The sequence below is a fragment of the Dendrobates tinctorius genome, unplaced genomic scaffold (assembly GCF_039654945.1).
Source record: "Dendrobates tinctorius isolate UK_male_01 unplaced genomic scaffold, ASM3965494v1 ptg000046l, whole genome shotgun sequence".
Classification (NCBI taxonomy): Eukaryota; Metazoa; Chordata; class Amphibia; order Anura; family Dendrobatidae; genus Dendrobates; species Dendrobates tinctorius.
This window is the reverse complement of record NW_027361714.1, coordinates 81902894-81927503: the sequence shown is the minus strand read 5'-3', so window position 1 is coordinate 81927503 and position 24610 is coordinate 81902894. Positions and strand designations below refer to the sequence as shown.

General features: G+C 43.6%; 1 protein-coding gene across 3 annotated transcripts in view; it reads right to left on the bottom strand.

Annotated features, from left to right (window-relative positions):
* Positions 1-423: 423 nt before the first annotated feature.
* The window catches only part of SEC63 (SEC63 homolog, protein translocation regulator), a 119583-nt gene continuing 95396 nt past the window's right edge, over positions 424-24610 (bottom strand). For all 3 annotated transcript variants that reach the window (XM_073576061.1, XM_073576063.1, XM_073576062.1), the window contains exons 17-21: positions 17271-17420; positions 13126-13227; positions 9389-9487; positions 8090-8194; positions 424-1931 (exon numbers count right to left, since the gene is read on the bottom strand). In XM_073576061.1, coding sequence (XP_073432162.1) covers positions 1791-1931; positions 8090-8194; positions 9389-9487; positions 13126-13227; positions 17271-17420 — 597 coding nt within the window. In that variant the 3' untranslated portion in view covers positions 424-1790. The remainder of the gene's footprint in view (positions 1932-8089; positions 8195-9388; positions 9488-13125; positions 13228-17270; positions 17421-24610) is intronic.

The window sequence follows — 24610 nt, the reverse complement described above, 5'->3', positions numbered from 1 at the left end:
CGCCAAAGGTAGAGGAATCAGCCCCAAAAAACATCGCAGGAAAGGTACGTGAAGGGTTACTCCACGTGCTTGCCTGTTGTTGGTTCGGGGGAGAGCGGGCCGTAGAAAGGAACCGTCGCCCCCTTCACTCCGTTAATTAAATAAAAATCTAGAGAAAAATTCAAAATTAAAATAAAAACGGTGGGGTCTGAAACCAGACCCAAGTGCCTCATACAGACACTAAGCAAGAACTGGAGATATCTCATCCAGCTGCAGGGTGCATACTGCAGGGGAGGAGTTAACTTTTCTGATTGCTTAGTGTCCTCCTAGCGGCAGCAGCATAACACCCACTGTCTGTGTCCCCCAATGAGGCGTAGGAGAAATAAGGGTTTGCTTATATGAAATCTTCTTGTTGGCCTATTAAGACACAATAACATATACAAATACCAGTTAACCTCAGAATTTTATTTGCAACTATTGCATTACAAAGTTATTTTTTTCAATATCAGTTTGCATTTAAAGAACAACCCGTTTTCAGAAAATGGCAATTTTTTTTCATGTTAACCAACTGGCCACAGAAATTGCAGAATGGGTAAAAAGTGCAGGAAAGTGATTAGCCACATTTCAAATCTTAGTGTTACACAAACCATTAAAAATCCCTGACATAACTAGCTCACTCTGTTATTTTCACATTCTGCAACAATAACTGAGCAATATCCATTTCTGTAGTATTAAAGATCCACCTGGGAGAAACCGTTATATACTATACAGAACCACTTACTATGTGAAATGCTATTTATTTACAGTATAATAGCAAATATTCAGAAAATTAAGAATTTTCTCCACTATCATTTATCTGTGGGGGGTGGAAGTACACATTACAAATGCAAAACAGTCATCAATGGTGTAGTAGTATACTGAGCGTTACACAGTTATGTGCATGTAACCCTTAATTCATTCTCAACGTTGTGGAAAGCCAAGTGAGCCGACACAGAAAGAACCACACACATTCCACATGTGGATACCACAGCGTCAGGACACAGTGAAGCTTGGCACTGCTCTGAAGACTACAGATGGATAGTACGTTCTCAGAAGTGACTTCATAGCCTCTTAAATGCATCTTCTACAAAAAGGCATATTTTGCATAAAAACCCACACAAACATTCTGCAACTTGTGGTCCCATGATTTACAGAGCCATTCCTCTACTAAACTCATGTTTGCATTGGGCTAGTGGTAATCATGACAATTATTAATTGGTATGCTTTTTAGGTTATACCCCAGGTAAAAATAACATTTGGAGGAATGTTTTAACTAGAAAAAAAAAAAAAAAAAGCTGAAGTACAACATTGAATAAAATGTGAAAATTACATTAAATAAATGGAAGGAACGTTGTGTACTTAAGCTATACCTGGCCGTGTGTGAGGATCCCAACCAAAACCCATAGTACTGAAAGTGCTGGGTGAGTGGTAGAGAATATTAGCGACAGCTGTATCTGTATCTCCCGTAGAACTAAGATAAGCAATTTCTAAATAAAAGACAATTATTTTCATAAAAATCTTTATTTCCTCTTCGATGGAGTAAATGTTTAACTTTAAACCGTTTGGCCTTAGCAACTCACTAGGTCTTTGCACATGGCAAGGGATTATGTGACCTTGAAAGCCAATGGTTACAAAACTCAGGATTATGAAGAATAACTTAAACTTTATTAATTTCCCCCAAAAAACTTCTACACTGTGGCTCTTGTGATTGGAATAGCTCCGATATCAGATAGATGACCATGTGCAAATCTTTTAAAGTCCATGTAATTAATTTAATCATCTTCCTCTTCTTCCTCCTCCTCATCATAGCTTTCTTCAAAGCCCTCACTGTCTCCTTGGTCATCATCACCCTCCATGGTAGTATCCCACTGTGGATGGTTGTCAGGTATTGGTTTAGCTTCATGAACTTCCAGCTAGGGACAGAAAAGAAAAAGTGCAATTTCAACAGACGAATTCAAGTGGAGTGGACTGAAGTAAATGTCATGCTTTAGTTCTAAAGGTATGGAGATGCAGCACAGGTTAACAGCAGAAAAAAACCCACTGCTACAATTGATGTACACACACACACAGCTATATAACACACTGCTGATACATAAAAGACTGTGCCGCTACATCGATGCGCATGCACAGACAAATCTCAGCTACAATGACGCATATGCACAGTTCGGCTACATCAACTCTAGCTATCCTTGACAGTTCATCACGGAACCCAGTAAATTAGTTAAGGTAATGTGACCAATAATATTTCTACTATAAGTTCAATATTCCATTTCAACTTGGTGCCACAAATAAATATTTGACAAATGGCAGCAATGTTATCTAGGTCATGCTACTTTAAATGGGTATTTGCAGCTCCAAGATCCTGTCCCAATATGTAGCAGCTGCAATGATAATATTAGCAAATACCTCCAATTAGAAATACATACGAGCGATAGAGTTTTTTTATCCTAACAATGATACAGAAACAACAAGATTTCATATTAACCCGCAAAGACAACTTCTGAAAATTAGAAGTTGTCTTTATTAGATACCAACAACACATATACATAATAAGTTCAATACCAAAAATCAATAAATTTTAAAAGAACAGGTGGGCACCAATATAACCATAGAAAGCAATGGAGGGCATCAATTGTGAACAAGTAGAAAACCCCAAGCATGCAGAGACAAGTACCATCTGATATTAAAGCGCATAGTGCATACTATCTAGGTGCATCAATGGCAATACATGTCCAACTTTTCCAGGCTATTGGGCATATACTGCCCAGAAGATAAGAGCTTCAGGTCTTCATTATACAAGATTTCTCCTTCCCTTCAGTTTCCCTTTGACATTATGTGGGCGTCTGGAAATCCCGCGCCTGTACATTCTGCCTGCCCTCACTCCTCTGCACAGTTCCACCCTTCTGTGGGCACGGTCTTTAATATTGATGTGCACAGGCGTCGGAGAGTCACTGTAAATTCTGGTCCCAGTGCTCTCCAGTGCACAGTAAAAGTCAAATTCCCCACAGTGCAAAGGAGCGAGTGTAGGCAGAACATGCATGCTTTGATGATGTCAAAGAGCTGTCTGAAGAGAAGGGGAGGCGAAATCTTGTATACAGTGCCTACAAGTAGTAATCAGCCCCCTGCAGATTTAGCAGGTTTGATAAGATGCAAATAAGTTAGAGCCTTCAAACTTCACACAAGAGCAGGATTTATTAACAGATGCATAAATCTTACAAACCAAAAAGTTATGTTGCTCAGTTAAATTTTAATAAATTTTAAACATACAAGTGTGGGTCAATTATTATTCAACCCCTAGGTTTAATATTTTGTGGAATAACCCTTGTTTGCAATTACAGCTAATAATCGTCTTTTATAAGACCTGATCAGGCCGGCACAGGTCTCTGGAGTTATCTTGGCCCACTCTTCCATGCAGATCTTCTCCAAGTTATCTAGGTTCTTTGGGTGTCTCATGTGGACTTTAATCTTGAGCTCCTTCCACAAGTTTTCAATTGGGTTAAGGTCAGGAGACTGACTAGGCCACTCCAACACCTTGATTTTTTGCCTCTTGAACCAGGCCTTGGTTTTGTTGGCTGTGTGCTTTGGGTCGTTGTCTTGTTGGAAGATGAAATGACGACCCATCTTAAGATCCTTGATGGAGGAGCGGAGGTTCTTGGCCAAAATCTCCAGGTAGGCCGTGCTATCCATCTTCCCATGGATGCGGACCAGATGGCCAGGCCCCTTGGCTGAGGAACAGCCCCACAGCATGATGCTGCCACCACCATGCTTGACTGTAGGGATGGTATTCTTGGGGTCGTATGCAGTGCCATCCAGTCTCCAAACGTCACGTGTGTGGTTGGCACCAAAGATCTCGATCTTGGTCTCATCAGACCAGAGAACCTTGAACCAGTCTGTCTCAGAGTCCTCCAAGTGATCATGAGCAAACTGTAGACGAGCCTTGACATGACGCTTTGAAAGTAAAGGTACCTTACGGGCTCGTCTGGAACGGAGACCATTGCGGTGGAGTACGTTATTTATGGTATTGACTGAAACCAATGTCCCCACTGCCATGAGATCTTCCCGGAGCTCCTTCCTTGTTGTCCTTGGGTTAGCCTTGACTCTTCGGACAAGCCTGGCCTCGGCACGGGAGGGAACTTTCAAAGGCTGTCCAGGCCGTGGAAGGCTAACAGTAGTTCCATAAGCCTTCCACTTCCGGATGATGCTCCCAACAGTGGAGACAGGTAGGCCCAACTTCTTGGAAAGGGTTTTGTACCCCTTGCCAGCCTTGTGACCCTCCACGATCTTGTCTCTGATGGCCTTGGAATGCTCCTTTGTCTTTCCCATGTTGACCATGTATGAGTGCTGTTCACAAGTTTGGGGAGGGTCTTAAATAGTCACAAAAGGCTGGAAAAAGAGATAATTAATCCAAACATGTGAAGCTCATTGTTCTTTGTGCCTGAAATACTTCTTAATACTTTAGGGGAACCAAACAGAATTCTGGTGGTTTGAGGGGTTGAATAATAAATGACCCTCTGAATAAACTTTTCACAATTTAAAAAAAAATTAAACAAAGAAATAACATTCTTTTTTGCTGCAGTGCATTTCACACTTCCAGGCTGATCTACAGTCCAAATGTCACAATGCCAAGTTAATTCCGAATGTGTAAACCTGCTAAATCTGCAGGGGGTTGAATACTACTTGTAGGCACTGTAAGGAAGACTGGAGGATTTTATTTTCCAGGAAGCGCACGCCCCATAGACTGGAAGATTGAAGCTATAAAAGAGGATTTTTACAAGGCATCTTCCAGGAGGCATACAAGTATAACCAACTTCAGTTGTATACAATGTGTATGCTCATATTAACTTGAAAAACTCAAAAAGGTGACAGATTCCCTTTATTCCCTTAATGACCCAGAGCTTTTTTCGAATTTTGTGATTTCGTTTTTCGCTCCCCTTCTTTCCAGAGCCATAACTTTCATTTTTCGGTCAATATGGCCAATTCAGGGCTTATTTTTTGCGAGACGAGTTGTACTTTTGAGCGACATCATTGGTTTTTGCATGTTGTGTAAAAGAAAAATGGAAAAAAAATTCCAAGTGCGGTGAAACTGCAAAAAAAAAGTGCAATCCCACACTTGTTTTTTGTTTGGCTTTTTTGCTAGGTTCACTAAATGCTAAAACTGACCTGCCATTTTGATTCTCCAGGTCATTACGAGTTCATAGACACCAAACATGTCTAGGTTCTTTTTTATCTAAGTGGTGAAAAAAAATTCAAAATTTGCTAAAAAAAAAAAATTTGTGCCATTTTCTGAGACCCGTAGCGTCTCCATTTTTCGAGATCTTGTCTTGAGTCGGGTGAAGGCTTATTTTTTGCGTGCCGAGCTGACGTTTTTAATGATACTATTTTTGTGCAGATACGATCTTTCGATCGCCCGTTATCGCATTTTAATGCAATGTCGCGATGCCAAAAAAAAAACAAATTCTGTCGCTTTGATTTTTTTATCGCTACGCCGTTTAGCAATCAGGTTAATCCTTTTTATTGCTAGATCTGCTGATTCTGAACGCAGCGATACCAAATACGTATAGGTTTGATTTTTTTTATTGTTTTATTTTGAATGGGGCAAATGGGGGGGGGGGGGTAATTTGAATCTATGTTTTGTTTTTTCATATTTTTACTTTTGGCATGCTAGTGTATAAGCTGCCACAACTCAATTGCCTCTGCTACATAGAGGCGATGCTCAGATCGCCTCTATGTAGCAGATTTATTGCATTGCTATGAGCGCCGACCACAGGGTGTCGCTCACAGCAATCCGGCATCAACAACCAGAGAGGTCTCAAGGAGACCTCTGGTTGTCATGCTGACGAACCGATGACCCCCGATCATGTGACGGGGGTCACCTGTGAGCGTTTGTTAAATGCCGCTGTCAGAGTTTGACAACGGCATTTAACTAGTTAATAGCCGCGGGCGGATCACGATTCCGCCCGTGGCTATTGCAGGCACATGTCAGCTGTTCAAAACAGCTGATATGTCCCGGCTTTGAGGTGGGCTCACCGCCAGAGCCCACCTCAAAGCGGGGGTGCTGCCATCGGACGTACTATACTGTCCCGATGGCAGAAAGGGGTTAAAACAAGGGTGTAATAGTATCTTGACTCTTGCTTCCACCATGGGATGCACTCTTCTGCAGAGGGCATCCCATTCAGAAGAGAGTGCAGAAAGCTTAGAGCACTGAGCTTCTCATATGTCTGGTTAGTATTGTAACTGCAACAAAATATCACAAATACTCAGTTGTCTTAACAGAGGTTATGGTTAAAAGTAACGCTTTGGCTGCTGTTAGATAGAAAGCTGATTTTGGGGACTAGGAGATTTTTTTTATTTTATGTTACTCATTTATATAGCGCTATTAATCTCACTGCGCTTTACAGACATTATTGGCACTGTCCGCGAAGGGGATCACAATCTAGAAATCCCTATCAGTGTGTCTTTGGAATGTGGTAGGAAACCTGAGGACCAGGAGGAAACCCACGCAAAGACAGAGAGAACACACAAACTCCTTGCAGATGTTGTCCCTGGTGGGATTTGAACCCAGGATCCCAGCGGTGCAAGGCTGCAGTGCTAACCACTGAGCCACCGTGCCACCCTTTAACACACAATAATCTGAGGGAAAGGAAAAATATATGGTCTCAAAAAAAAAAAGATTTCATAAGAGAAAATATAATGCCCCTGTCGTCACTCTGTGAGCCCCCCAGCTAGAGATATGGCAAGTAGAAGTTTTTAATAACTTTTCAAAAGGGGCACACGTCCTCTAACACGGCCCACCAAGTGAGGTCAGCAAGGGAGGAGTCTACCACAACATCTTGCAGCGGCATGCTATTCCGTCTGGTTTGCATTTAGTTGGACCATCATTTATTTTTAAGCAGAACAATGACCCCAAACACACCTCCAGGCTGTGTAAGGGCTATTTGACCAAGACAGAGTGATGGGGTGCTACGCCAGATGACCTGGCCTCCACAGTCACCAGACCTGAACCCAATCAAGATGGTTTGGGGTGAGCTGGACCGCAGAGTGAAGGCAAAAGGGCCAACAAGTGCTAAGCATCTCTGGGAACTCCTTCAAGACTGTTGGAAGACCATTTCCGTTGACTACCTCTTGAAACTCATCAAGAGAATGCCAAGAGTGTGCAAAGCAGTAATCAAAGCAAAAGGTGGCTACTTTGAAGAACCTAGAATATAAGACATACTTTCAGCTGTTTCACACTTTTGTTAATTATATAATTCCAAATGTGTTAATTCATAGTTTTGATGCCTTCAGAGTGAATCTACAATTTTCATATTCATGAAAATCAAGAAAATTCTTTGAATGAGAAGGTGTGTCCAAACTTTTGGTCTGTACTGTAATAATATATATATATATATATATATATATATATATATATATATATATATATATATATATACACACACACACACGTGTACACATACATATATACACACACATTTACATACACACACATGCACATAAACATATACACACATACATATATACATAATATATATATTAGTCATATGATATATACCCACACAACTTTTGTTTCCACTTTTGATATATAGATCAAAATTCATGACAATTGGATTTAGTGAAGATTTTGAGATTTAAGAGATTGAGAGATGTAAGATTTAGAGAAGTATACATGCATTGTGTCTACAACAAGCCCTTGGTAGGAGCAAGTACATAGTACTTCCTAATAAGTGCTAATAGGAACTTCCATTTATTTATTACGCTTACTAATATAGCACCATCATATTCCAGAGGGCTTTCCAGATAAGGATACTGTTGCCACATTGGGGCTCACATTCGTAATTCCCTATCAGAAGGTTTTTGGAGTGTGGGCGAAAACTGGAGAACCTGGAGGATAGATCAGGCAGTGTCTCATTCCCCTCTTCCTACTGAAAACTGTAGTGTGCATATCTATTGGGGAGCTGGAAGAACACTCAGCCAACAATTGAAAATAGCTAACAGTTACCATGCTTCATAACTACCAAATCATATTCTATAATTTTACAATGATCACTTTTTTTCTGTGCTTCAGTCATCTTACCTTCAAAGGTTTAACCTGATCTAAACCCATATAAGAATCGGATCTTAAGAACACAGTGTATTGATAATTTCCAGGTTTACTGGGTGCTGGAAATTTTAGCTCCACCTTAAAAAGAAAAATAAATTATATAGGCATTATAATGAAAAAAATCATGCAACCTACACTGAATATTCATGTAAGTGTAAATCTAAGGGTGTAAATGGTCATCAGTTTTTGACTTGTTTTAAAGGCAATGTACAGCAATGGAGTTATTTTTTCCTTAATTGTGAAATGCTTGCATGTCACCTAAAAGTCTTCCTGTGTAATTTGCACTGCTTAGCTATCTCCACTTCTATTGCTGTTCACAGCCTAATCTATTAGACAACTCAGGATCCAGCCTCTTCTGCGCTCTCCTAGGGGATCATCATCACCAAAAATATTAAGTATGGCAGATTTTGAAGAATTCTGAACATGCTGAAGCCCGAAAATCTGGATGAAACATTGCATCTTATATGCTCCTATCAATTTACCCTAAAAGCACAAGTCTGGTAAAATATAAAACTTGACAAATGAGGACGTAATACACTGTGTGAAGTCTTTCAATTTAAATCAATCAGCTATCTGAGAGCACCATAATGTAGGGCCAGCGACCCTATTCCACTGGTGTGACACTTACTGGACTGTGTCCCTGGTCCTACTACGCCCCCAGCACCGATTGGCAGCCTTCTGTGTAGAAAGCTGTTTATCAGTGGTGAGGGTGGGGTTAAACACAGCTCAGAGTTCCAAACTCTGCTATATCTGCTGCAGAGAAAAATGCGATTCTATCACAACTGCTGCACCCAATAAACTAACAGAGCGTGCACGCCCGAGAGAGCGAGTGAGCACCAGAAAGCACGCAAGAGAGCAAGTTTCCAGAAAAAAAAGTAAAGGGTTACAGGAATTCTCCAGCTTTGCTGCTTATTGAAATGAGTGGAGAGTGCAACCTGCACATGAATTAAACTAATAAAAACATATTACACATTAATAAGGGATTTAAACATACACATCAAGGTACATTAAACAAAGACATTTTATCTGGATTCCTGAACATATACTTCAAAACATGCATTCTCAAAGTTTGGAAGCCAAGCAGACCCTACTCAAAAAAATTAGATCACAGTAATCCCATGCGTACCAGCACCTGACAAAAGTCCTACATGATTACCTTGCAAGTGCCCCCCCCTGGAGACATGATCAGTAGCCCCCAGAGGTAATTGTAGCACATGATGAAAGCTCAGGTTTTATCAAATGTTCAGCAAACATAACCATCATTGACCTTACCTCTTCTTGATCCCGTAATGTACACACATGATAGGGCATAGATATTAATGTCTGATCCTTTCTGTCTGCAATGTAAATCCACCACCATTCTTGCTTTTCCTACAATAGTAAATGCACAAGTAAATAATCCAAGCAAACAAAATACGCTTTTTCTTCGATAAAAGGGTTTTTCCATTTCATAAAGCAAAGACATCGATATGACAAGCCTTCATTTATGATAGATGGGGGGGGGGGGGGGGGGGTCCTAACCACTGGGACTTCCACCAGCCCTTGAGTATGATGAGACGACAAGCACTGGTGTATTGCTACATCCTCCTCCAACATTTACCTAAATAACAGCACTTTGGACTGCAGAATGGGGCAGCCCAGGGAAGAAACAGCAAGAAGGTTAGTCAGTGCATCGGAGCTCCCAGAGGTTAAACTACTAACTGCTTACATAAAGCCATGGCGAATCATAGTAATAAAGAACCATCAAATTTAAGATATTCATTCACATTGTTACCCATTGAAATAGATTTTGGTGTGACTGCAGACTTGTGAATCCTCACACTGCGCACACTAAGCGCTGTAAGGATTCTCTGGTGTCAGGCGCTTGAGGGCAATTTTACTATTTGCATACCTCCGACCACATCTCAGCTAGACTAGTCTGGCCTCGCTCAATACCATGGCACTGAGCGAGGCAGCGCACATCTAGTTAGCGAGTGACTGCTTACACAAAAATCACATACTTGCGGTCACGCACCTGCCACTCCCAGCTCTGTCACCGGAGAATCCTCACAATACGCAGAGCATATGATGTGAGGACTCAAGTGTGACTGCAGACTTGTACCCTAAGGTCGAACACCCCCTTTTATATATTGTATGAAGCCCAAGAGTTACCCAAGAGTATAAATTGTATCCCAACTTCCAGAAATGCTAGATGTTGTCTGGTGCCTTGTAGCTAATATTAACTCCTTAAAAAGGGTTGACCCATCTGTGACATTTATGGCTCATTGACAGGATATGCCATTAAAGTTTGATACATGCAGGTCTTCCCAATAAAAACCACATCTATGTACAAATGGAGCCGCTTTATGCACTGACAGCAATGAAAATTAGGCTCTCTCCAGGAATATCTATGAAAACGCCCAAAATTGCTGAGAACAAAAAAAAAAAAAAAAAAAAAAAAAATATAATAATAAAAATAATAATAATAAAAATAATAATAATAATAAAAATAATAATAATAAATATATATACACACACACACACACACACACACACTGTGGTCTCAGCAATTTTGGGCGTTTATTGATTATTTTTATAGATATTACTTTATTTAGTAAAACCTAAGAAAAAAACAATATTCAAATTTAATTATACTTGAATATTTATAGGTTCTACTACTTTTGCACAATAAAAGTGTGTGCTTTACAAATCAAGTCCTATCAGTTTAATTAAACACAGCTGGACTCCAATGGAGGAGTAGAACCATCTTAAGGAGGATCACAAGGAAATTGACAGCATGTGACTTAAATATGAGTGCCTGAGCAAAGGGTCTGAATACTTATGACCATGTGATATTTCAGTTTTTCTTTTAATACATTTGAAAAAAAATCTACATCTGTTTTTTTTTTCCAGTTAAGATAGGGTGCAGAGTGTACATTAATGAGAAAAAATGAACTTTTTTGAAGTTACCAAATGGCTGCAATGAAACAAAGAATGAAAAACGTAAAGGGGTCTGAATACTTTCCATACCCACTGTATGTTATGGCTGATGATACCCACTGCAGATGATTCAGACTTCACTCCCTACATCATGGTGTGAGAATATTTGGGTGAACTTTTTGGATTTCTTGTCCATTTTTATCTGCTTAACCACAGAACCAAAACTAATGATCATTACCTAAGAGAACTGCACGCCACAGAAGGAAAAAAAAACAAAAAAAAACACTTGTACCAGCAGTGATGTAAAAAGCGGTGTAAGATTGTGCAGACACTGTGATCACCTCTGCCATTTCCATGCAGCAGCTAGAAAACATGCCAGCAATGCCTAGATGTGTATACTTTGCAGAGGTATTTAGTAAGCATTTTAAAGCATTAGGAGTCCGATTCATCATTTGCAGGTTTTTATTTTTAAGTCACTTTCCTTTATTGACATTCACTAAAACTAATAAAGAAAAATGCACAATTACAATAATGAATTGGGCCTGATGATGAATACAACGCTCTGCTACATACTGTGTTCTACTCAAGACACCTTCGAAATAATAAGTGTACGACTTGTACAGTTATGTAATGGAAACACATGTTCTGAATTTAAACCCCTGCGAGCTCCACTAAAATAACAAACAGGTTTGGCAGAAAAGATTTAGGACAGAGAAAACAGCAAAAGCTGTAATCTGGCTCGCTGTTTCTTTCATCATATGGCAAATTCTTATATTTCCCATATGAGTAGAAGACGACTAGCTTTCCAATTTTAAAATTTTCCTGAATCCACAGATGTCCAATTAGTCAATGTCCCCTATGACAGGAACCAGTTATAAATTGATATAAAAAACAAGCATTTAATAATGAGGAAGGTGATATCAGAACACAGATTGGATCATCTCTACTTAAAGTGAAAGAGGACTTCACCATCTGGTATAATAGATAGAAAAAAAGTATCCCACGTGACCAATGTACAAGAGTTTCTGTGCGCTCCTCATACAAACAGTTCTGCAGGTAGGACAGGGCATGACCGTTTAGTGTCATAGAAAGGACAATGGGGGGAGGCTCCTTCTGCAGCTAGTTGTATAACTGCCAAACACAGTACTGTGACTACGGAACATAAAGAATTCTTGTATGTGTATTTTAGGAAATCGGCCACTTTTCCCCTAAAGAGATTGTCCACTACTTTTTCTTTGATAACCCATCCTCAGGATAGGTCATCAATGTCTGATCGGCTGCGGTCCAACACCAGGCACCCTGTCGATCAGCTGTACTTGGCGCTGGCAGGAACCGCTCAATTGTGGAGCTGCTCAGTCTTGTGATAATGGCCGCGGCAGGGTAATACACATCAGTATCCTATTCAAATGTATAGGAGGCGACTGTGTACCCTGCCACAGCTATTATCAGAAGACAGAGGAGCCCTGCAATTGAACAGTTTTGGCCGACGTCCACAGAGAACAGATTATAGGTGTGTCGGACCCTGACCAATCAGACACTGATGCAATACAATGAAAAAGTAGTGGACAACCTCTTTAATATTAATTTCACTATCAGAAAAATAGGGAAATACAAATAATATCCAGCATTGAATTGTTCTGTTAAAAGCCATATTTTTTATTCGAACAAAAACAGTAAAAAAAAAAACAAAAAAAAAAAAACACAACAATACTCCCAACACCATAAAAAAATGGATAAAAATAAAAAAAAGATGCAAATGCATTTCAGATGTTAGTCCTTACTCATTGCATTCATGGCTTTAAACAGAAGAATCCAATGCTGGATATTATTCATAGTTCCCTATTGATCCTTGTGGCACCACAAGCCTTCCATACGATGGATCTTCTCATGGGTGAGCAGACTTGTCTTTTTCCCCCATTAGACAGCATAGGGTCCAACAACAGAACAATTTGCCAGGATTGTTATTTATTTTTTTAAGATTAGTGTTCCCTTAAAGGCGTTAAATCCTTGAGTTGTAACAAAAAACCTTCTTATATTATCCTTTAAGATGTGAAAATTAACTACGAATTTGTGCAATGGATGTACATTACCTCTGGGAAATATAAACTATATACAGGATGTGTTACTTTAGATTTGGTTTCTAGTAGAGCTCGATCTTTACGTTGAATGCTTTGTTGCAATTCTTGCCACTCCTAAAAAGAAAAAAAATAATGTACAAACATTAAATTCGCAAAGCCTTATTCACATGACAGTGATGTTCCAAGTCTGCAAAAAAAAAAAAAAAAAGCGTCAATAAACGGAATTTTTCATCCTTCGATGGTGTCTGTCCGTTTTTACCGAGTCTCATCCATTTGTCTCTCGTATTATGGGAAGATATATTAGTTCCGAATTAAAGCGTGCTCTATGCATCATTAATACAGCAGTTACCGATTCGTAATAAAATGAGGCCTTAGTCAAACGTGAGATCTCTCATTCTCAGACTATAGATGGTAATGCCAGCATGCAAGCTGGGATCCCACAACCCAGAAGGCTGGAACCATCTCCTACTGGAGGGTTGGGTCCTTTAGAATGTGTAAACTGACAGTTTCATTTAATTTTATGTGAAGCACCACTCCAGCGGTTTTTTTTTTTTTCAGTGCTGCAGTCGCGCTTTTTATTATTATGCATTTATATAGCGCCATTTATTCCATGACGCTTTACATGTGAAAAGGGGAAATATAGACAAGTGTAATATATACAAGAGTAATAAACATGTGTAAGACAAGGGACACACAAGTACATAAGGAGAGGGGACCCTGCCCGCGAGGGCTCACAGTCTACAGGGATGGGTGAGGATACAGTAGGAGAGGGCAGAGCAGGTCGTGCGGTGGTTCAGTAGACCGAGGATCATTGCAGGCTGTAGGCTTGTCAGAACAGGTGGGTCTTCAGGTTCTTCTTGAAGGTTTGCGTTGATGGTGAGAGTCTGATGTGTTGCGGTAGGGAGTTCCAGAGTATGGGGGAAGCACGGGAGAAGTCTTGTATGTGGTTGTGGGAAGAAGAGATAAGGGGGGAGTAGAGAAGGAGATCTTGGGACGATCGAAGGTTGCGTGCGGGTAGGTACCTAGAGACCATGTCACAGATGTATGGAGGAGACAGGTTGTGGATGGCTTTGTATGGCATGGTTAGGGTTTTGAATTGGATCCTCTGGACAATAGGAAGCCAGTGAAGGGCCTGGCATAGGGGGGAGGCTGGGGAATAGCGGGGAGACAGGTGGATTAGTCGGGCAGCAGAGTGTAGGATGGACTGGAGCGGTGCTAGAGGGGAGGCCAGAGAGTAGGAGGTTGCAGTAGTCGAGGCGGGAGATAAGAGCGTGCACTAGTGTTTTTGTGGTTTCGTGGTTGAGGAATGAGCGGATCCGGGAAATATTTTTGGAGTTTGAGGCGGCAGGAGGAGGCGAGGGCTTGGATATGTGGTTTGAAAGAGAGCGCAGAGTCGAGGATCACCCCAAGGCACCGGGCATGCGAGACTGGGGAAAGAGCAGCAGTTGACATTTATGGATAGGTCTGGTGGAGGGGTAGAGTGAGATGGGGGAAAGATGATGAATTCTGTTTTGTTCATGTTCAGTTTGAGAAAGTGAGCAGAGAAGAAGGCTGAGATAGCAGACAGACATTGTGGGATGTCAGTCAGTAAGGAGGCGAGGACGGGACCAGATAGGTAGATCTGTGTGTCATCGGCATAGAGGTGATACTGCAAACCGTGGGATTCTATGAGCTGTCCCAAGCCGAAGGTATAGATGGAGAATAGTAGGGGTCCTAGGACAGAGCCTTGGGGAACACCGACAGACAGAGGGCGAGGTTAGGAGGTGGTGTGTGAGAGGGAGACAGTGAATGTACGGTCCGTTAGATATGATGAGATCCAGGATAGGGCCAAGTCTGTGATGCCAAGAGATGAGAGAATCTGTAGCAGGAGGGAATGGTCTACGGTGTCAAAGGCAGAAGACAGGTCCAGGAGAAGGAGGACAGTGTAGTGTCGCTTGCGCTTTACATGTAAGTTCCTGCCTCCTATCACATACTCGCACTCCAGCATCTTTACCATTTTTCGCCGCTGCTCAGGTCCCGCGGCGGCATCTTGTGAGCTCAGCTTCTGACTGGCCTGAAGTCAGAAGTTACGTCATAAGCGCTCACAGTAAGTCCATGAGAGCCAGGACGAGGCTCTCATAGACTTGTATTGAAAAGTGAGTTACGCGCTGCTCCATGAAACACTGGAGGTGACGTTAGGTCACTTTTCGCCAGAGACCGATGGGAGTGACGCTGGAAAAAGATGAAGGTGGAGGCAGGGTAATTACATTTAAAGCACCACTCCAGGGGAGCAATTAAAAACCATGTATAGTCACAATCAGGTTTGGGCTTGTATGGTCACTAAGGCTGGTTTCACATTAGCGCTTTTTAAGCGCACGCACGGCCGGGGGTAGCTCCGCCCCCGAGCCGGCTCTCTGCCCGGCGTGCCCGCCCCTTGCTTGTAGCGCCGCCTCCTAGCGCACAGCGGCGCCTGCGATCGGCGCACCCTATCTTTAGCATAGGGTGCGCAGATCGTGCGCAGGCCGTGCGCTAGTTGCGCTTTGACCTGCGCTGCGCACTTTTGACGGTGCGCCGTGCGCGCCAAAATCCGAAAAGTTTGATTTTGGTGCGCACGGCGCACCGTCAAAAGTGCGCAGCGCAGGTCAAAGCGCAACTAGCGCACGGCCTGCGCACGATCTGCGCACCCTATGCTAAAGATAGGGTGCGCCGATCGCAGGCGCCGCTGTGCGCTAGGAGGCGGCGCTACAAGCAAGGGGCGGGCACGCTGGGCAGAGAGCCGGCTCGGGGGCGGAGCTACCCCCGGCCGTGCGTGCGCTTAAAAAGCGCTAATGTGAAACCACCCTTAGTCTGACAAAACATTACAGATTTCCAAGGACAAAAAAGTGACAGATGGTTATGGAGATAATAGTCTTGAGAGGGAAGCTTGTAAGGCCACCTTCCTACCTACATAGCTCGTGAGACAGGACTAACGGCCTGCAAAAATCATACATTTATGGCATATCTTTTAGATATGCCATAATTGCCTGAGAAGGGAATAACCCTTTAAGTGCTCCAACAAAGCAATTCATTTAGATTACCGAATTCACTTTCTTTACTGGATACCCATATGCCAAAAGAAGGAGAAAAGGGTCAATGCATGGACATAGCAACACCAGAAAGAAATGAGCAAAAAGTATATATTTATTATGCCAATGGCATACAAAAACACCCAAAATGATTACAAACATTTAAGAACAATGCGCGACAACAAAATCACATCCCTGGTGTTGACACATGCAGGAGTCAGTAAAGACTATGGCGTAGATGGAACTATGGCGTAGATGGACAGTCATAAGCATTCCAGAAAGTACATATAGAGGGACGCATGTAAATGGGACGGTCCCAGCTTTGACAACTCAATCAATATATAAAGGATACCAATGGAAAAAAAATACAATATATAGGATATCAGAATGAGCAAAGATAAAAAGCACATAATTTATAAAGTATCAAATAATATTAAAGACTGAAAATGGGCATCCCCAAGAACGGTAAGAGAGCACATACAAATAGTTGGGCCCAACAAAAAACCATGAGCAAATGAGATCAGCTGTAAAAAGGTTGCTGCTGAGGCATAAGGTGTATATGCAAAATATAATATTATATATATATATACTTTGACTGTTTGATATAGGTGATATACGCTGATTTCTTATAGCCCTCATTGGTGCTGTTGCATGAATGCTTATTTATCTGCCTTGCTTTAGCCCAACTCATAGGTTATTATATTTTTACTCATAGGTTTTTATTCCTGGAGCTACCTATCACCTTGTTTCCAGCTTTTTTTGGCCTCTGTAATATATATATATATATATATATATATATATATTACAGAGGCCAAAAAAAGCTGGAAACAAGGTGATAGGTAGCTCCAGGAATAAAAACCTATGAGTAAAAATATAATAACCTATGAGTTGGGCTAAAGCAAGGCAGATAAATAAGCATTCATGCAACAGCACCAATGAGGGCTATAAGAAATCAGCGTATATCACCTATATCAAACAGTCAAAGTCAGGCCAAAATGTCAGGGATTTCTTTACTGGATACCTATAGGCATCCAAAAGCAAAAGCTGACCTGGGGACTTCAGCTCTGGACTATGGCTGACGGTAATGTTCCTGACAATGTAATAGAATCTTACCGCTTCATCATCTTTGCCTTGCTTGTCATCGTTCTCCCTGTCAGAATCCTTGTCACTGCCATCACTCTGGGAGTCCCGATTAGTATCTTCATCTTCAGAATCGCTACCTTTATCGGAAACCTCATCATCTTCCTCCTTTGATGCAACATCCTAATGAAATAAAAAGATCACAGATTTCTACGTTCTTCTTGAATAAATTCTTACAGTTTTTCGGTCGAATGGAGAATTCAGAAAACTACCAGTCTACCAATTTTATAACATACTAGAGGTGTGCCCGCTGCTATCGCATCGGGATGGAAGTGTGTGTGTGAGTACGTGCGTGTACACGTGTTTGGTGTGTGTGTGTGTAAGGGCCAGGTACCACCAGCGGGTGCCATATAGGAATACCCATCACTCGAGTATTCCAATATGGCAGTCGGCGTAATTCCGGTACGTCGTGGTGGATTGTGGGATTCGGGGACATCCAGATGGAAGTGGATGACAGACAATTTAAGATATATAGAGATATATTATATATATATATATACATATACACACACACACACACATACACACACACACACACATATATATATATATACATATACACACACATACATACATACATACATACACACACACACACACACACACACACACACACGTTCACGGGTAAGGGCACACTACAGCTAAAACTGCTGTATACCTGCATAATCAGGCTGACATTCATTATTCGTCCTACTACTACGCCAATATACAGCAGTTCTGACATCAAAAACGCTCTAACATGCTGTTCGGTTTGGTTCTTGCCCACACCCCTGCCCTGATGGCTACTTTCACTAGCCTTATTGTCAGACAGCCATATTTAAAGCACCACTTCAGCGTTTTTTTGTTTTTTTTAACTTCAGTGCTGGAGTGGGTGCTACTAATCTACGTTCCCTGCCACTAGTATTACACTTAACAGTCACCATCTTCAGCTGTTCTCGGCACTGCTCCAGTGTTTGCTGGGTGATTCGTAAGTCAAAAATCAATGTAAGTATACGAGAGCCAGAACGAGGAACCTACAGACTTACATTGAGAGCTTGAGACCGCTACCTCTAATTTCCTGTCAGTCAGAAGTTGTGGTCATAAGATGGTGTGCAGGACTGCAGTGGTGCCGGGAGCAGCTGAAAACAGTGGCTGGTAAGTATATTAACTAGGGTCAAGGAACTATGCCACTACTGGAAATTTAGAAGCTTACAGCTCATAGATTTCTTATTGGCCACAGATGGTGAATAATTGGTTGTTTCCTCATGTTACCATCCTTATCACATACCAATGAAAATATTTTTGCTCCGTCACATTTAGGGTATGTGAACACAACATCTTTTAGGTGGTGTTTTTCCTGAAGTGCTTTTCTTTTCTCAGAAGCAACCTGAAGAATGGTCAGGTCACTTCTTTTAGCTGCGTCAAGTCTTTCGATGTGTAAGGCTATGTACCCACGCTGCAGAGATGCAGCGGAAATTTCCACATTTCCGCAACTCCCGCTGCGGGAAAAACGCAGGAAATTCGCATGCGTTTTTCCCGCGAAAAACCGGATTACTTACTGGTAATACTCTTTTGTAGAGTCCACGACAGCACCCACAGAGAGGGGATACGCCCCCAGGAACAGGAAACCTACAGAGAGATAAATGGGGCGGCCCCCCTCGCTCGCTCAGTTTTGGATTACAGAGAACAAAGGAGGAACCGCCATACATGTTTTAGGTAATATTGTCAGATAAGCCATTCGTCTCTAACATATTCCTATGTCTGCTACACCTATCTACAGATTAATCCCTAATCATATTCTCCACCACCAAGGAAAACCACATGTAAATCTATACATTAAGGGGGGGGGGGGGGGGAAGTGAGCGGGTGCTGTCATGGACTCTACAAAAGAGTATTACCGGTAAGTAATCCGTTTTTTTTCTCTTCGCCACGACAGCACCCACTGAGAGATTTTCACAGACAATCACCTGGGAGGGTACACCGTGCTAAGTATGGATCTGTCAAAGGCCAAATCCTCAGAGGACAAATCTAGTCTATAGTGACTATAGAAGGTAGATGGAGAAGACAAGGTTGCAGCCTTACATATTAGTTCAATTAGGACATTCGCCCTCTCGGCCCACGAGGAAGACATGGCTCGAGTAGAATGCGCCTTTATGCCCCGTGGAGGGTCTTCTCCCTTTGCTGAATATGCCATCGAGATTGCATCTCTAACCTACCTAGACAGCATGCTTCTCGTAACTCCCGACCCTTTCTTGTTACCCTGGAAGGAGACAAAAAGAGACCTACTCTTCCTCCAGGGACTGGTCCTATCTAAGTAGGCTAGCACTGCCCTCTTCACGTCCAAGCTGTGATATTTAATCTCCTCTGGTGTTGTCGGGTTGTCATAGGAGGAGGGTAGGCAGATCTCCTGAGATCTATGGAACCTAGTAGCTCATTTGGGAAGGTACAATGGGTCCGTCTTTAACACAAGCCTGTCCTGGACTGCTGACAGGAACGGGGGATCTACCGACAGGGCTTGGAGATCACTTATTCTTCTTGCTGACACTAAAGCTACCAGTAGAGCGGTCTTCATTGAAAGGCATTTTATTGACACTGAGTGTATGGGCTCAAACGGGGCCTGCGTGAAGGCATCTAAGACCAAGCTAAGGTCCCATGTTGGCAGCTGTCTGACAAGCAGAAATAAATCTGGCCACCCATTTGTTGCCTGCCACGTTGTGGTTATATAAGGCTCCTAGAGCCGATACATGGACCTTTAGCGTGCTAACTGAGAGCCTCAACTCCCGGCCTTTCTGCAAGAATTCTAGAATAGCCGTAATAGATACTTTGCTGGAAAGCCTTGCTGGGTGAAAGGCTAAAAATTTCTTCCATAATTTAGCGTAAATTTTTGTTGTGGATTCTTTTCTGCTTTGTAGAAGGGTGTCAATTAAACTATTTGAGAACCCTCTTAGTTTCAATAGCTCCCACTCAAATTCCATGCCGCTAGGTGCAGGGCTTTGACTCGGGGATGGTAACAGGGACCCTGTGAGAGAAGATCCCGATGTAGTGGTAGGATCCATGGATTGGATATTGACATGGCCCTCAGCCATAAGAACCACGGCCTCTTGGGCCAAAACGGGGAAATCAAGATGACTTTCGCCCCTTCTTCCCTTATTTTCCTCACCACTGTTGACAACATCGGAGGGAAGGCGTAGGCCTGCCGGAATATTTGGAGGGCATCGAGCACGTCTGGATCGTCCGCTCTGTACAGAGAAGCGAACTTTTCTACACGCCTGTTGGCCCTTGTCGCGAACAGATCTATTTCTGGTCTGCCTCATCATCTCGAAGATGTGCCGGCTGAGGACCCATTCCCCTGATGTAACGTCTGGCGGCTGAGAAAGTCCGTCCTGGAATTGTCCACTCCTCTGATGTGGAGTGCAGACAGGGAGTGGAGGTGTGATTCGGCCATCTCCAAGATCCTTTCCGTGATAGACATGAGCGGCCCCGATTGCGTACCTCCTTGCCGGTTTATGTATGCTACTGCGGTATTATCCGACTGGACCCTCGTGTGGGTTCCTCTTAGCTGCGGGAGAAATTTGGACACAGCATAATATATCGCAGTGAGTTCCTTCATATTAGACGAACCCACCGCTTCCATCTTGGACAATTGGCCCTGTATGATATCTTCCCCTAGGTGGGCCCCCCACCCCGAGGGGCTAGCGTCCGTGGTGACTATTTTAGAGGGGACAACCCGCCAAGGAATCCCTCTCGCTAGGTTGTTTGGGTTTGACCACCACTCTAAGGAACAGATTACCTCTGGTGACAGGGACATTCTCCCTTCCAACCACCTCTTCAGTCTATCCGATTCTTGCAAAACGGCCCATTGTAATTTTCTGGAATGAAATTGGGCCCACTGTACTGCCGGAATACATGATATTAAGGACCCCAACAAGGACATACCCTCTCTTAAGGACATCGTGGGATTGTTACTTGCCCTGCGTAACTATGTCCTGCGTAACTACGTAACTGCGTAACTTGTTAACTATGACCCGTGCTTTTGTTTCTGGTAGAAAACATTTCTGACTTAGAGTCTATTTGCAGGCCCAGGAACGTCTGACAGGTTAACAGTTTCAATCTGGACTTCCCCAGTTGATTAGCCAGCCTAGCATCTGCAGGGATGAGATGATATCAGCCATCCTGCTCTCTCATTGAGAAACAGAATTCCCTACTATAAGCAGGTCGTCCAAATACGGGACTATTAACGTGTCTTTCAGCATTACATGCGACATCACCTCTAGCATTAGCTTGGTCAACACGCGGGGCACCATGGATAGTCGGAACGGCATTGCCGTAAACTGGAGATGTCGTATCCGGCCCTCTAACCAGACTGCTACCCGTAGGAATTTCTGGTGCTCTCTGCATATAGGGAGATGGCAATAGACATCCTTTAGGTCCAAGACTGCCATATAGCACCTAGGGAACAAGAGTTTTATTGCTGAACGTATTGATTCCAGTTTGAAAGTGTGCAGCCTTAAAAACCTATTAAGCTTTTTTTAAATTAATTATTGTCCTAAAGGAGCCGTCTGGCTTCGGGACTAGAAAAAGGGGAGAATAAAATCCAATTCCCCTTTCGTGTCTTGGAACATCTACCAGAACACACTTAGACAGGAGCGCTGTAATTTCCACTTCCAAAGCCTCCTGCTGCGCTGGGGACTTCCCAGAAGTCAACACAAAGGAGTTCGGCGGGTACCGAACAAATTCTAGTCTTAGGCCTGATGTAACGATATTAATGGCCCAGGGGTTAGATGTAATTTTTCCCCACTGGTGGCTGAATTGCAACAGTCTGCCACATACCGGTGGATTGGCTCTACCGGAATCTGTCTCCAGATTTGAATGGACGTTTTCCGAATAGGCTACCTTTCTGCTTGGGGTCCTTATTGCCCCAGCGGTCGTGGGATTTGAAATCTTTTTTCCTACCAAACAGAGGCTTCTTGAAGGTTCTCCTGTTAAAGGGAACGTACGGGTTAGGGAACCCCTTCTTCCTCTCCCCCGCTTTCGTCAGGATCTCGTCTAGTTCTGTGCCGAACAGGTAATTACCCTGATAGGGTATAGCGCAGAGCTTGGTCTTTGTCTGCATATCGCCTCTCTTTAACCATAAGGCCCACATTGGCCAGTCCTGCCCCTCTAGCAGATAATCGGAGGGAGTCGGCTGAGGCGTCAGATAGGAAGGCCGCTCCACCTCTAATCAAGGGAATAGAGGAGAGGTGCTTGTCTCTAGATGCTCCGTTTTTTTATGTTTTCCTCCAGATCATTCAACCATATCATCATGGACCTTGCCGTGCATGTGGCTGATATTGCCGGCTTGAAGGCCGCCGTGCATGCCTCCCAAGACCGCTTGAGGAAGGCATCTTCCTTGCGATCTAAGGGATCGGGTAACGTCCCCAAGTCTTCCACTGGTAGGGAAGAACGGCGAGAAGTGGAGGCCACTGCCGCGTCTACTTTGGGGGCTCTGGACCAGGACATTAGCTCGTCATCGTTAAACGGGTATTTTCATTTAGATGGTAAGGGGAGAAGGGTTCTTTGCCCCTGTTTCTCCCATTCCCTTTTCAACCAGCTCCTTAATTGCTGGAACTACTGGGAAGGCCCAGACTTTTCTCTGGGAGATACCCGCGAACATTATCTCCTGCGGGGTTTTAGGCTCTTTAGTATCGGGTAACCCCATGGTATTCCGAACCGACTTCACCAAATTGCTGACACTGTACGTGGGAAAGCAAACTTGCGCCTCCTTGTCTGAGGATAGATACTCATGAGATTTATCTGAGTCCAGTTCCCCAGTCTCTGAAGGTGATCTCGACTCTGGTGTAGCCATCTCCCTGGTGGCCGAGTGCCCCCCCAGACTACTGGAACCGCCTAAGGCCCGCAGCTCCTCCCTAATTATTGTACGGATATCCTTCTATCCTGAGGATTCCTCCTGTAGTGTTTGTTCAATACAGGGCTGGCATAACCTCTTAAGGTGACCGTCTGGGTAGGGTTGGGAGCATAAGGCACATTCCCTGTTTTTGGCCTTCTCGGTTCTTTTGGCCTAAGGGGTGCGAAACAAGATGGAGAAAAAGCCGCCATCAGCCAAAGGCTTGACTAAAAACACTCACCCGTGAATTTCGTCAGCATAGTACCGGCTGCGGGGTTCGTGACTCGAGCTGAGGCGAGGCGCGAGATGGTTTTTTTCTCCTTCCGCTTTATCTCCGTGGACTCGCTCTGCCTGGAGCGTCCACTCCTTGTGCTGTCACTCCTGCCACTTCTCCTGGCACAGTCATGAGAGGATTGCTCTGGTTGTGCTAACTGGAGCGAAACCTGGTCGTTAGACGACATGGCTGCGCACCGGTGTGCCTCTGGCAGGTGCTTTTATGCAGCCCCCGGGTTTCGCTCATTTCCTACATTTTTCTTTCCCTCTTCTGTTTCTGCCCAATGCGCATGCGCGATCGCTGTTGCCGCGGTCCTCCGCCTCCTCGTGCCCCCGGAAGTCCTCTCTGCACTTCCGGGTTGCTCTGCCCAGTACAGAATGCCGGCTTCTTCCTCCACTGGGCACTTCCCGACCGCCGCCCCTGCATCACCGGAGGACATATGCTGGCGTGTCAGGTATGTCGTTCTCCCCTTAAGCGCTCCTGGAACTCCTGCGCCTGTGCAAGCTCAGGGACCCCGACTTTCCCTGGCCTCGCTATGTTAGTGGGGGGGACGGGGAAGTCCATAGCCCCCCGGTCGCGCTCTGTAATGCGTGCCACCCCTGCAGCGGGAATCCTGGTATCGGCTCCATGCCATATTAAGGTGAGCCAGGCCCATTTCGCCACAGCCTCACCCGCATTACCAGCTGAGGGGGGAATCCATATTCTGATCCGCCCGTCGCTGTTTCCAGCTCTGTGGCCCCTGCTGCTCATATAATGTACGTGGGCGGCAACCAGGCCGGGCATCCTCTTATCTGCGGGTTCCTAACAGGAAACCAAAACTGAGGGAGCGAGGGGGGCCGCCCTATATCTCTCTGTAGGTTTCCTGTTCCTGGGGGCGGATCCCCTCTTTCAGTGAGTGCTGTCGTGGCGAAGAGAAAAAGAAGCGTTTTTCACACGATTTTGACGTGCGGAATTCAAGTGCATTCCAAGCGATTTGAAGCATTGCTTGGAATGTGATTGACAGGTTGGTCACACTCGCCAAACAGTGTTTGAGAAGTGTGACCAACTTTTTACTACTGAGGCTGCCTATGCAGCCTCAATAGTAAAAGATAGAATGTTAAACATAATAATAATAATAATAAAAAAAACAGTGATAAACTCACCTTCCGGCGTCCCGCTCAGCGTCCCCAGGCCTCA